At 48.1% G+C, this 14424-nt stretch overlaps 1 protein-coding gene across 1 annotated transcript; it reads left to right on the top strand.

Moving 5' to 3' along the window:
* Positions 1–8483, top strand: LOC144102308 (uncharacterized). Its single transcript, XM_077635612.1, has 5 exons — positions 1–18; positions 3959–4131; positions 4635–4732; positions 5549–5935; positions 8227–8483. Exons 1-5 carry the CDS (start codon positions 1–3, stop codon positions 8481–8483), a joined length of 933 nt encoding a protein of 310 aa, XP_077491738.1.
* The last annotated feature ends 5941 nt before the right edge of the window (positions 8484–14424 follow it).

Genomic DNA, 14424 nt, shown 5'->3' with positions numbered 1-14424 from the left:
ATGAAGACCTGCCAGAACGTAAGTATTCTTCACTAGCAGAGTGCGTCTCATATCTGACAGCAAATCCGATAAGCCTCTTTTGATAACGTGGAGGCAGCCTGAATTGGAAACTAAACTTCGATACGGGATACCTGTATGCGGGCTTGAGAAGTAGGGGACCGTTCAGGTTTGAGCAATAATATTAAAATTGATTTTGGGGAAAGGAAATGGCGCAGTATCTGTCTCATATATCGTTGGACACCTGAACCGCGCCGTAAGGGAAGGGATAAAGGAGGGAGTGAAAGAAGAAAGGATTAAATAGGTGCCGTAGTGGAGGGCTCCGGAATAATTTCGACCACCTGGGGATCTTTAACGTGCATTGACATCGCACAGCACACAGGCGCTTAGCGTTTTTCCTCCATAAAAACGCAGCCGCCGCGGTCGGATTCGAACCCGGGAACTCCGGATCAGTAGCCGAGCGCCCTAACCACTGAACCACCGCGGCGGGTAAGCTTGAGCGATAAAAATAGTTTCCCTGGTCACACACCCGCAACGATAGCTTAGTTGTTTTGGCGTTCGGCTGCTGCGGCCAAGGCCGCAGGATAGGGAACCGACAGCGGCGGCCAAATTCTATGGATGCGGAACGCAAATTGGCCGGCGCTGTGGGAAGTTGATACAGAGGTGAGGTTTTAAAAAATTAGGCAGGGTTTACCCACGGTTCTGCCCAAAGGTCAAGCGATAGCATTTTGGCAATGACCCGAGCCAAATTTTGAGGTCGCCATTATGTCCGGCACCGTCAGACAACGATATTGGTCCAAATCGGCCAAGGTCAAATTTTGGAGGTGGCCTGGTCCAAATTTTTGGAAATGACCTGGTCCAAAGTTGGAGGTATACCTATCGTGTTTGGTCGGTTACGGCTGGACATCGACTTTGGTCGAAATGGACAAATGTCGAATTGGACGAAATGGTCCGTTGCTATGCTGTGCTTCTCAAGGTTAAACCAAGGTCAAATCAGGCAGGGAATGCTGAGCGACTTTTCTGTTGAGTAGAGATACCAACCCTAGGCGGTAGAAATTGATCTTAAGCCCCCCTCTACTATGGTGTTCTTCGTAGGACGTAAAAAGCTATATAAGCTTCCATATTTTTGGCTTTCCCATATAGCCACGTGGACTCTGCCAATTCAACATAGGTAGATCAGCCAAGCGTAGGCTATGTGTCCTTTCAGCCCGCACTATCTACTGCGCTGACTTCAAGAAAATGTACCCAGCTTTCACGTTAAGAGTGCGTAGCATATTAAAGCACAGATGTCTCACCTCTGTTTGATCGTCTTTGCGCATTAGCGTTACCAGGCAACTACTACATATACTTATGTAATGTGTAGATGCTTGGCAACTTCACTGACCACAATGCGGGAAGTTAATTTGCTTGTGAAGTCGTTTTCTGTATGCGTATTGCGTGAGATTGACTTTTGGAACGCACAGCGCTGGGAAAAAAGGGAAAAAGTTATCGCATTCAATTTTAAGTCGTTATTCTTCGAACCGTCCCTTCTTGAAAATGAAGGCAACAACAGTGCATACAGTAACGGGCCTGCCGTACATTGAGTAAATGTGGATCCTTCTGGTGCCAGCCAGGGTGCTTGAGTTCCCGTTCTGCTTTCTTGTACGGTAATAGTACGGCAGCAGTGCTTTCAGCTTGTGCGTCAGACTTGTACTTTAATCGCCACACAGATAACGAAAACCTGCCTCTAATCTGATAGAAGCAAGTGATTTCAGGACACGATTTTTACAGCGGGGCACGGTGAGCTTGAATATAAGAAACTTTCCATTGCTTTCAATACCCAGCACTACAATGAGTGATGATGGCAGGGATATGATTTGTGCCACCCATGAAATCTTTCTGTATTCACTTTACTCTAGAGGCAATCCTTCGTTCCTGGCATGTACCGGAGAAACATATCCAAAAGCAGTCCTTCCTAATCTCTGCCAAGCATTAGCGGTTATCCTCAATCCATGATGTCTTCAGCTCTACGAATCCGTCTAAAACGAAATTCACTATTTTTTTTCCCACAGAGTCTCCACCACAGACGCCGGTAAGCATTTGGTGCCACCATTTCAAATATCATAACGTGGAGGAAGGAATTAATGACCGGTTGCCTGTTCGTAGGCGGAGTTGGGTGAGACGTTGGCGGCGGAGAGGCTGCAGGGGACGGGGAGGAAGCTCAAACCCTACTCTTTGCATTCTTAGGGACTGGCGGCAAGCTATCAGCTTGTTTATATTTAGTATACTAGCACTTATAGTGCCCATTCCCTGTATTTAGCCGATGTCTGTGTGAAGTCGGTTTGGTGGCAGTGGTGGGCAACCCACCACTCGGTGGGCATGCAAGGAGGCTGCCCACCGTGCACGCGTGGCAAGACTATACAGGAGGTGAAAGTCCCGTCTGCGCGAGCGAGCGCAGGCGACCAGATAGTCACAATTGTATGCGCCGACGGGGGCGCATGCAGTGGCGGCGCCTTGCGGCGCCTCGTAGAAGCAGCAGGAAAAAAAAATAAAAAATGCAGCGCCCTGGCAGGCGGCGCGCGCTCAAAGCAGACCACAAGCAGACGAACCGGGTGTTTGCTTCAGCGGGCACGCCGTGACGCTGTACTTCAGTAGTTTCTTTCCAGTCCGCCAGCAGGATAGCGGCGCCGCGGGCTTGTGACCTTTTCTGGTCGCCGCAGACGGCGGAGTTTCCACCCCTTATAGTCTTCCTCCGTGCCACCGTGTCAGGCAGCAGTTCAACTAATCGTGAGAGGGTGCTCGGGAAGCAACATAAGGGGCTGCAGCCAAGAGTACGCGAAAACAGCCTTGATCGCAACATAACCCAGGCAACCCAAAGCCCACCGATAGCAGCATCTGCCATAGAAGGGCAGTGGCGCATCACTTGACAGCTGCAGCACTGCGCCAGGAGGGGTCGAAGACTCCGAGGGATCTATGAATGGAGGGAATGACCAATTTCGCATATATGGACTTTTACCCATTGTCGCTATCCGAACAGCTGCAATCCGTGAACACTGGTTCTGAACACCGGAACCGAAGTCAAAACCGAACTGCCAGCGTACCTAATGCGCATTTGGCCTAACTACCGTATGCACTGGACTAAGGGCCGCGCTCGTGTAAGGGCCGCTCCCCCCAACCTGGCAGTCCAAATTTTGAAGAAAAAAAATCTCGCCAGCAAACGGCAGCGTCGTCGCGTCTCACGTACGGCGCATTTCGCGGGAGCCACCAGATGGCAATATCTGTCCTGCGGCTTCGACACGCGGCGCTATCTGTGGGCTTCGGGCAGCGCGGCACTATCTGCGAGATCTTGCCGCTTTTCTCTCCGGCGCCATTGATCCTTTGCGCCGCCGTTCATTTTCACGACTGCCTATCACAACCGCTTGCGACGGAAAAGAAAAAATGCTTAACCGCGTACGATGCTGCGTTCAAATTTCAAGTTGTCGCATACGCAGAACAGAATGAAAAACGTGCAGTCGGCCGGCATTTCCACGTCAAGTGCGTGCGTCGCTAGTGCCACCAAAAGGAAGAGCTGGCCGCAACAAACATGACTAGGAAGGCATTCCCCATCAAAATCGCGGAAGAGAAGTGCGGCCCTTACACGAGTGTATACGGTATAGAAAACAACCATCATTCTCTTTTTCAAGCAGTGCGAACAGTACTTTCACCAAATCCACTACCTCTCACTTCTGCTCGCTGCTGACAGCCGAATGTTCTTTTGTGAACGCAGAATAACTCGCTATCCTTATCTTTGTTTAGCACAGCGTGAGAACCTCATTGCAATTCGCAAGCCCAATCTGAAATCAAATTTAGCTTTTTAGCATGGACTACGCAGTATCCGAGAGTTCCATCATCAGCGTACGCTTCTGTATAAAACACATCGTGAGGTTACATTGGTGATGCGTTTCGGGAACAAACTGTATATGTGCTGGCTCTCTCCACGCAGGAACCGGACCACATGGCACCTTCGGGGGCTCAGGGCCCGCTGACTCCGACCCCGGCCCCAATGCCTCAGGTCGTCAGGGGTGACGTCGACCAGGTGGCCGCGGATATCCACTCTCTGCTCTCAACAGTGCCTGTCCTGTACAGGATGACGCGGGAGCAGGCGGCCCTTCGGAGGTCCGTCCTGGTTGTTCAAGAACAACCCAGAGTCCTTGCAGTCCTTCCACAAAAAACACAGCAAACTCTGAGTAAAATGATGCTACGGATGCCATCACTAGCTGATTCTGCGAAATGATTAACCGATTGTATTATATGTAAGCGCCATTTCCCACCCACATTCGTTCATTGAAAGTCCTTTATTGTTGATGGGGGTGTGCGGGGAGGGCCATGCATTATAGTACTTCATATCCACAATTACAAGAATATTTTCCTTTTCCGGAATTACTTTCCCTAAGGCACCACTCTTCTCTTATGTTTCGTCTATACTGCTCCTGGCCTCTAATGCTGGTCAGGTAGCCGCGTAAGACCCGGCGATCTTGTCACTGATGGCTAGTGCTTTAAAGCTCCTCACAGAGTCAGCTGTGTTATGATACGGCTGGTCTCTGAAATCTCCTCTGCTTATCGGCGAGCTCATGTTGTTAGGGCGTGCAAGATAGTTGTCACAGAACTTGTGTTTCCAGGAGGGCAGATAGAAAACGGAGACAGTACCTGTGCTGCGCCTGCCTCACCGTCGTGTACATGGTGCTCACGAGCCTGCTGCTGTTTATCCCACCTCCGAGTAAGTATACAGTATGCTTATCTTCTCCTGGAATCGGGGAAACAATAGACCTAGGAGGCACCTTGTACCTGAATGCTGCATCATCACCGCGGTTCTACCAAACTTTCGCTGAGATCGGCAACACCCCAATGGGCACTGAAACTTGCTTGGATATCCTGTGGACGTTTGAGACGTCCTGAGGACATCCATGACGTCCTCAGGACGTCCATAGTTTGTCTTTTTGGGACGCAAAAAAAACACAGATGTCTAGACATCGACCGGCCAGTCTAGAGATCTAACCTATATGGATCCTGTAACAAACCGCCCAGCTAGAAGACAGATACCACATTTGGGGGAGGAAAAGACCACATGATTCTGTGCCCATCAACTTCCACTGAAGCGAGTGCCCTTTGCTCGAGGGAGATATCACGAGGTAGCGGATGTGAAACCGACACGTGCTGGAAGGAGTGGTAAAAAAATAACAAAGAATTCGTGAACAAAGACTGCATAGGAGTGTCAAGGTGAATGAAAGCTGTCTACAACTGATCGCGGTTTAAGGAATGTGCTGTATGTGCTGTAAGGAATATGCCACACGAATGTACGCCATCTAACGCCGTTCTTACCAATTGAGCAAATTTTCTCAATACGCAACAGCTACGGATTCCCCAAAACAGACACGTTCTAAAGTTATGCTTCATCAGCGATTTACGATCGGTTGATTTTGTTAGTCAGAGATTTTGTACAAGTCCGATGTGCCGTAAGCTATGGTTTAAAGATGTTCGTGCTTTGCCTGCGTCTTCATCAGTGCCGTGTATCTGGCGCATTGCGCGTGTGCAGAGCCTATCATACGACAGGTGGTCATCACGATGCCGCCGAAGCCAGTGACCACCACGACTTCGACAACCACAACGACCACTACTACTACTACCACTACGACAACCACTACAACTACCACTACCACTACAACCACCACTACTACGACCACTACCACGACCACTACTACCACGACCACTACCACGACAACTACCACGACCACAACAACCACTACCACAACCACAACAACCACCACTACTACGACCACTACCACGACCACTACTACCACTACCACCACGACTACCACGACCACAACAACCACCACCACAACTACCACTACCACCACCACGACTACTACTACCACCACTACCACTACTACAAGCACTACCAGGCCTCCCACCACTACAACACGTAAGTCGTCTCCGACAAACTTGTTTTCCCTAACGTGATCGCTTAGTGGTTTTAAAGGTGATAAAGCGAACGCAAGAAAGCTTAGACATGTTGTCGAGGTGCGAAATAAAGACTTCGGAGGCCAAGGGGACAAAAACATTTAGAAACTCTTTTCTGCCAAAAATGATGGAGGAACTGTCTCTACGAATTAGTAAAGGCAGCACAGTAGAACCTGAAGTGCGAACTCGCCACACTAGATGGTTATGTGTGTACACGAAGGAACAAAAGCGGTGTGTCTTTATGAACCACGCCAAAGCCTTCTGCATTTTACACGTAAACGAAAACATGGGCCTAGTCTTCCTTATGGGCTTCGTTGTCGGCATGAGGATAGGGCCTGTTTTTAGTGGACAGCAGATGTTGATTAACATCATAAGACCCAGTGCGTGGCAGGGCCTTTCTATGGCTATCAAAGTTGTTGCACAATGTATTGCAAAAATTGCACGTGCAACTGGGCACAGGTCCATTGTTTAGGGTAATTTCTCAATGTGGAGAAATTTTGTAACAAGGGAGTAGTAGTAGTACTATGCGACTTTATCCAGGCACAACACTTACGCGCCTAAGAAGTCGATGGCGTGCTGCATGAGCAGGCGTTTTTCGTCTACACCTTAAGCTCCAAGCTAGTCCAGCCAGGTCCGTATACAATGTGCGAGGGGGTGGGAAAGAAATCTGATTGCAGAGCAACCGTGCAGGAGAACAAACAGTGGGAAAGGTTGGAACAAGAGGCAGGGCAGTTGGGACACGAAGGATCGCGACGCAATTTGTACAGATAAGGCCGTGCAGGTGTGACAAGTGTGTTGAATTGTATCTGTCGAAGGATGTGAGCCTCCCGCACAGAAGGACTAGGGTGAGGGTCGGGGTTGAGTTTACGGTCGAGGCGGAGAGCGTTGTAATACTTTGTGATGGTGGCGCGAAGGGTCAGTTTGAACCTGCCCTCCGAGGGCCTTGACCAAGGAATCAACGGTGCCCGGATAAGAATCCCACGGGCTACCTGGTTATCCAGCTAATTTCCGTCAATCCCCGAGTGCCCAGCGATCCATCGGAGGAAGACTGGTCAAGGCTAAACACTTTGGCATCCACCCAAGCGCAGCCACAAGCCTGCAAACAAGAGCTATGGAGCTTCCACAGAAACTTCGTAATTGAAGAAATATTCCTCTTGGTCCGGGGTTTGAAGCCAAAATCACCTGCTCGCCAGAGTAGTAGCTTTACGAACTGAGCGAACTAGGAAGGCGAGAGCGAATATATCAAATACTCAAAGTGGGGAACGGTGTTAGTCCAAACTTCCCTTATAGTGTAGCAGCGTTGTAATAAGGCAGTAATTACTGATTTGCATCCACCCAAGTGCCGCCGTACGGCTACAAAGGAAAGCTATACAGCTTCAACAGAAAATTCTTAACTGAAGAAAAATTCAACCTGGCGCGGAATTTGAACCCGAGACCACCACCTCACCAAAGCAGTCGCTTTACCAACGAAGCTTGATCTTCGGACCAGCACTGTTTCTATTTCGAGTTGTTGATAAATTCGCTCTCGAAGGACCATATGCAAGCCGTCCCAGTTATCTTCGAAGAAAAGTATTTTGAATGTGGTCAGGGCCATCTTTTTTCTTCGTATCCATTGGTAGTAATAAATTAAGTAGTTCAGCCTCAGTTATTGTAAGCATGCCTAGCGGTCACTGATTACAGTGCCTATTCCACTAAAGGTGATCATCGACGACTCTCAGGACGGATCAGAAATGTGTATTTAAGGAATCCGCGAACTTTAGTTTCGGTCGACGTTAACTGAACATTTTTCCAAGCTGAGGCTCCCCCCAACATTTTTAGGACAGCTTTTTTAAATTTTAAGAAGCATAATTTTGAAGTTTTTCGTTTTTTGTTTCGTAATCTTCGATTTCTTATAACGGGTGGCGTTCGTGAGCTTACATTGTATTCACGCCGAGGAAATCTGGAAATCTGCAAACTGGAAATGGTAATGCAAAGAACGAGAATCATGTTACATTAAGCAAACGCTATTCACTTCACAGTAAAATTAGCTTCACAGTAAGTTTTTAATCAACCAAATGTGCCATTCTCTAGATGCTGGAACATGAAATGGCGCCGTGACAAAGCCACGTGACGCAAGACCATGACACCGTTATGCGTCATACCTGGCCGTCACGATGCCCTTACACAACCATGATGACATGCTAAATAGGTGCCACTGAAGCAAACGCCACTTAAAGTGACATTCACCTTTTCTTTCTTCAATTTCCGCCCCAGCAAAGCCCAAGAAGCTCATTTTCCCCGTGCTGTGTACGACCAGCAGTGAACGGTACGACGAATTCACGTTCCTACCCCCGGACAAAGTGTGCACCTTCATCTTCTACGAGTCCGCCTACAAGGGGGGCCAGATGCCCTTTGTGAACAAAACCCCGACACCCGGTCGCTTCCCGTTCCACGACAACTTCTACCACTTCCTGCTGCGCCAGTCGTTGTACTTGGAAACAGTGATGGGAGTCTCATTCTCCATGGAGTGAGTTCAAGCATGCTTTCAGACTTCAAAGAAGCCCGGGGACAAATTGATCTTCTTTGTCGATAGATTACCCGGCTATAACGACAGATAAGCTACTTGCACTGTAAACGGAGCTTTTATAAGCTACAGAGGGTCGAAAACCCAAATACATGTGTCGCTATATTCGGCCTTGTTTTGGCAAGCAAACTGCTGTGCATCGTGACGGCAGTTCGTACCGAATCTCTGAAGCTACTGTTCACGGCCGTTTACTTTCCTCGCCGATCACGGAGTCTAATTCCGTTTTGACGTCACCACTTTGGATACAGTAGCGAGAAAATTTTTAATTTGAGTTTTCTCATCGAAGGACTGAACGGAGTGATCCTCGGTGTCACTTTAAAAGTGCACAGTGATCATCATAATGTGGACTATGTGCGAAAAAGGAAGCAAGGACACGAAACAGGAGCGACATGAGCGGCGTTTACATGAGCTAGAGAGGGACGAATCAGGTAAATACCGCCGAGTTTGGCTAGGTTGTCGAGTAATTGAGTTCAAGTAAGCCGACCACAAGGGGTGGATTTACTCGCAGACCACCTACGCAAATTACGCTTAGACACTTTCATGAAGGAGGAAAGGAATTTCTGTCGCGGGTAGCAGGCGCCGAAAATTGCTTACTGGGACCCTTTTTCTCGCTTGGATCGAGTTCATGTAAAGGAGCGCATGTCGAGTTTAGATGACCTCGCTCTTTCGGAGCATGGCTCGACTCGCTTCTGTTGGGTTAATTTAAAATGAAGCTGCAGACATCAAGGTCACCAGTGCATATAGTTCTTGTCACTTGTCCATGTTTCTCTCGCGCCACAATGTTAGTGTGACTGTTGGTCAACTATGCCGAATCAGACTTCTGATAATGATCTTGACTTGATTCTAATGACTCAAGGCAACTTTAGCCGAAGAGCTCAATGACTAACGTGTTTGGTCCATGTGAAGCGGGGCAAAAGACCTCCACTCTAAAGACAAATACGCCTATATGGGAGTAAAAAGGGAGTAAGTAGTCCTCTGGCGCACTCTTGTATAAAGAAAGGAACGCCGAACAAAGGTTGTCGTTGTCCGTATGGAAGCCTTGATCAAGGCTTCCGTATGGAAGCCGAAACGTCTTCGTTTTAACAACAACCTTTGGTCCGCGTTCCTTTCTTTATACATTAATCTTCTACCCGACCAGACGAGTTTTCGCCAGACTTTAGATTTCACTAGCGCACTCTCATTTATAAAAGGGAGTGGCAAGAGTACAGCATACCCTTTTTTTACTCCTTGCGGTTTACTGTGTATTTTATCGAACATTTTAGCCCCGGAGAACTAGAGCCCCAAGCCTTGAAGGAATGCATTCATTAAACTTACTAAATGAAATTAAAGTAGACGTTTGATTTCCCACATTTCGTTGTATTCGTCGCCACCAATTCAAATAGAAACGTAATAAAACGGTACAAAAAAAAAACTGGAGCGGATACTTAAGTTCCAGCTTAAGGGTATGTCGCGACAGCGTTAGTGAATAATGTCCATATATACGGAATTACTAATTCTCTTCACTGCATTCACAGATCGCTTGGAGTCTTCATACCATTCCTGGCGCAGCGATGAAGAAATTAAGCGATGCGCCACTGCCTCGGCAGATGGCTGTTTAAAACATAGCCACCGACGGGACTTGGGGGACCTAGGTTGCTCTTCTCGAGCAACCTCTCTTGGCCAGTAATTAATTTAACTGCCACCTGCCATCGTGGGAAGTTCGCTCACAATCCTTTTGGCAGGTTGTGTGACGCGCGATTCTCTCTTGGTAATGAAAGGCTGCTGCTACTCGGTTCCCTCTTCAGGAATTTTTTTTTCCTCTTATAGATGCATCATTTAATTCTTTTTGCGATCTAAAAAATTATGTTCCTCATTCCCGCACGCATTAAGTTCTAATCTAATTGTCGTTTAGAAATTTATTTTGTTTAAATTTAAATTTTGTGACATTTTCTATCCTGTTTATTTCTGTGAAATTGATTTAACTGAATAGACTTAATACAACTCGATTTGAATGAGTTACACCTAACTAGCCTAAATTCTAAACATTTTGCTGCTGAACTTGAGGCAATTGAAAACAAAAGCTTATTTATTCCAGTTAGATTTCATAATATCTATTTGCAACCTCTAAACTTAACATTAATTTCTGTAGGATCCATACATCAATGCATAGGATTATTCTTAAGTCTAGGCAGCAACAGCTCTACAGTTATGCAGTATAGAAAGAGCTGTCGCGATCATATCTCCCAAAATCTTCAATTAAGCGTCTGGAGGCTGTAGGTTCCAAGATACATTGATTAAGAGCCGATTCTGTGGCCTCAGAATTTCGAAAGAAGCATCTACATCGCGCTCTTCAAGCCTTGGCTTTCTTCTGGCATACGTGCTCATATCATCCATGTATGATTTGCGACACGGCCAATAGGGTTTCCGGCTTACCTTTGACAGTCACTCTGTCGAGAAACTCATACCAAGCAATTCTGGACAAAAACACTTTTGAACGGTAACCAGTTTATGAGCGCAATGTTTTTCAGCTATTGTAAGATTTCACCCTAACAATCAATATATCTGCAGACCTCCTGTCAACAGGCTTGAAATTTTCTCCTACTAACTTTTTTGTTGTCGTCAAAAGCGTTACACATTGGTTTTCTATAGCAGTCTTAACTGCTCGACGCGAATGAAGGAAGCACTCTAAAACCAAAAAAATCGCTAGAAATCGGAAGAATGGAGCATTACCTTCGACATCTCCATAACCATATCTCGCAGAATTTTTTGTCCAAGAATGTCGGACGCGCTTTATCGCTTTAATAGGAGGCTTGATGCATTTTCCTTTTTTTTTTTTGTCCTGAATCGTTGCTCTGTATCACGCACATTCCTGTCTATGCGAAGACTATTCTTTACTTTTTTCAGCAACGGAACCCTTCTGGCGGACTACCCTACTCCCGAGTTCAGGAGTAACCTTGATTTTACTTGGAGCCGTCAAATCTACCAGTACGGCATCCTGAGTATGAGGCCTCCCGGCACCAGAAGACAGGATATCATCAATGCCCTGACTATCCTGAAGGCAAGAGCATCGCTGTTTTAGCCTCACGGAACTCAAGCTGAGGTTCTTAGGGCGAAAGCCTTTAATGGCTCATGCTCACGTCCGTCCGTCCGTCCGTTACGCTCTTCAACTCGATAATAAAAAATATTTTTGCATGATGGGATCCGAGTCACCATCCTTCCGTTCCGCAGGCGAGCGTGCTAACGACTACGCTACTTCTTTTTTTTCCTTTATTACCGGCTTGGCAACAAAATACAGAACGGTGATAGGTCGATTGCGCTACAATCCCAAGTCACTTGCTGGCAAGTGTCTTGTGATAATATGGATTAAATGAGGTTGCTTGTCTAGAGCAGGTAGCCATTACGGAGGTTTCGACTACGCTACTTCCTGCCAACGCATATGTAGTTCTCCTTGTCTAGGAAGCTGGAGAGTGTTTGCAGAAAAGTGTAGAGTCAGACGGATGCGTCCCAAACGCCCTCCAGCGTCTCCAGCATTTAAGATTCACAAACAGTTGTGTACTTAATCAACAGCTTAACCACACATCAGTGACGCAAGCAGCAACACCGCGCTGAAGGCTTTCGCCTCACCGCACTTCAGGTCAGCAAAGTGCCCCCTGAATTTTTTGCGTTTTGCACGTGGTTTCCTGAATAATCAGAGAGGAGATATTGAATACCCTGCCCATCCTCAAGGCCACCGGCTCCGGTGGCTTAGATGCGGTGCCCTGGAGGCTGTAGGTTCGAATACCAGCCATGACGGCCTCATTTTGCTCGAAGCTAAATGTAAAAAAAGATTAGGATGACACTTTGTAAATTCTAAATTGTGTTCGGCGAATTCCTGTGGCCAGACTATTTCCATGACTTTGTCTGTGCATGGCGTGAGATCGTTCGCATGCTGCTGGGTAGCATTGCGACGGTCTCGGGGACACTGACGGGGACATCCACTACGGGGCCTGTGATCGACAGCTGGCCCGAAGTGTGGTGGAGCAATCGTCTGATCTGCATGAATGAAATTTGCACTCACTGCGTTTAGACGAGGCAGGTGGGGTGGCATTGGTGGGTAGACATAGTCGCTGGTTGTAGAGTATGATGGAATCTTCCCTTCACGCAGTGAGTGAAGACACGTCCGGAACGCCCCCAAACAGCACAGGTAATTGGCCCAACATTGGAACCGTATTTGCAAAGTCCGGCCCTACAAAGGGTCAGGATGGGAGCATCCTGCTGCAATATTGGGCCGATTACCTGTGCTGCTTGGGCCGCGAATGCCGTCCCGTTACGATTCGGGAAATGCTCCTGCAAAAGTAGGGGGCGCCTTGCTGAGGTCATTCGTGAACCACAGTCGATCGCACACAGAGCAAGTTGCACCAAACTCGTACTGTTCAAAGTGCTTCTTAGAGCAGTTTGTGGCCGCCGTGTACAGATATACTCGGCGGCACTGCTGACACACGGCTCTCCTGTTGTTGCGAGGTGCTGGCGCTAGATGTGCTTGGGCCTGGCTGGGACGATAACCACTGCTGCGGCTTTCGGTCCGCTTCTCTCGCTTTCGCCCCAGGCGATGTGGCGAGCCGCTTCGTGCGTCCGCGTTCCGCGTCCCTTGCTTTGGTACCTGGTGATATGGCCAGTCGCTGTTGGCGCTTTCTTTCTGCCTCCCTTGGTTTTGTTCCAGGCGAAGCTTAAGCGCCGTCGCAAGCGCTTCCGTTCAGCCTTTCTCGCCTTAGTCCCAGGAGAATCCTCGAGCCGCCGTTGACGCATTCGTTCATTGACCTTCCGTCATTTGGTGTTGGGGGAATCTGCCTTCCTGCGCTTGTCCGAACCGTTTGGTGCGGAACCGCTGGGCCGCTTGGGAGCCATCCGATTCACTCACTCGACTGCAACGACACGTCTGGCGAAGGGCGCCGTGGCGCCGTCGCAGTGCGTGCTCGCTCCTCCTGCCCGTGCGGGTGACGTCACTGTTGATATGCGCAGCTGCGCATGCGCTTCGGCGCCGCTACCTTTCGCCGAAGGGCGAGGAGGGTGTGTGCCGGGGCGGGGGAGGGTCACAGCTGGCACTGTTCCAGGATTTGGATGTCACGGACGGACAGGATCTCGACTTGGAGTATGAGCCATTGAAGGTTTTCGCCTTAAAACGCCTACCTGCTGTGTGGTCTCAGTGCGCTGTAAAATGTCCCAAGTGCTCGAAATAATACCGCAGCCTCCTTTACGGTGCGTCTCTTCAGCATCGGGACGTTACACTCTACATACCGCAGTACTTCTTCGTTCGTATCAATTATCTTTGGAGATAAAATAATTATACTGTTAGTGTCGAGTTAATCAACACTACACATTGAAAAAAAATCCCCTATGCTCTATGGCATCGGTAACTGTTGACTTCCTTCATGTATGTCATAACGAGCACCTCTTTTCCCAGCCGTTGTCTGCTCAATACCATTTCCAGGGCCAATGTGTTGTGCCTTTAGCCATTTGTACTCAAGCGTGGATCCTAGCATGGTGTTTTTTTAGCACAACCAAGGAACTGTCCTTCAGGCAAATACCCAATCTGGCTGTTTAGACAATTTCGTGCCAGCTATCAGAAGTATAGCGCAAAACAGGACAAGGACATGTGGAAGACAGGACAAGTACAAGCTCTCCTGACCCTCCAGACTTCGCCACGTCCTTATTTTGTGTTCCAGAACAGTTCTGAAACCTCAAGATAAGCGAACTCTGGCTTGAGTCACCCGCACCCTTCTTTCGAAAACCACATGCTTAGAATCAAGCCCTTCTTTTCTAAGTACGCGGTTCTCTATGGCGCCTTTCCTCACCCGGTAATTCAGCGCTTGTTTCCAAGCTTATGACTTCCTGGATAGCGAAAAGATATCCCCCATGCCATGATCATTCTC

Source organism: Amblyomma americanum, chromosome 8 (assembly GCF_052857255.1).
Source record: "Amblyomma americanum isolate KBUSLIRL-KWMA chromosome 8, ASM5285725v1, whole genome shotgun sequence".
In the NCBI taxonomy this organism is placed as follows: domain Eukaryota; kingdom Metazoa; phylum Arthropoda; class Arachnida; order Ixodida; family Ixodidae; genus Amblyomma; species Amblyomma americanum.
The sequence above is the reverse complement of the archived record's forward strand: the minus strand, read 5'-3'. Positions and strand labels throughout refer to the sequence as shown.

Excerpts from the sequence above, each read along its gene's own strand:
- LOC144102308 (XM_077635612.1), top strand. Across the intron at positions 4,132-4,634 it reads GAGCAGGCGGCCCTTCGGAG|GAGGGCAGATAGAAAACGGA; the intron begins GTCCGTCCTGGT and ends TTGTGTTTCCAG. Across the intron at positions 4,733-5,548 it reads GCTGTTTATCCCACCTCCGA|AGCCTATCATACGACAGGTG; the intron begins GTAAGTATACAG and ends GCGCGTGTGCAG.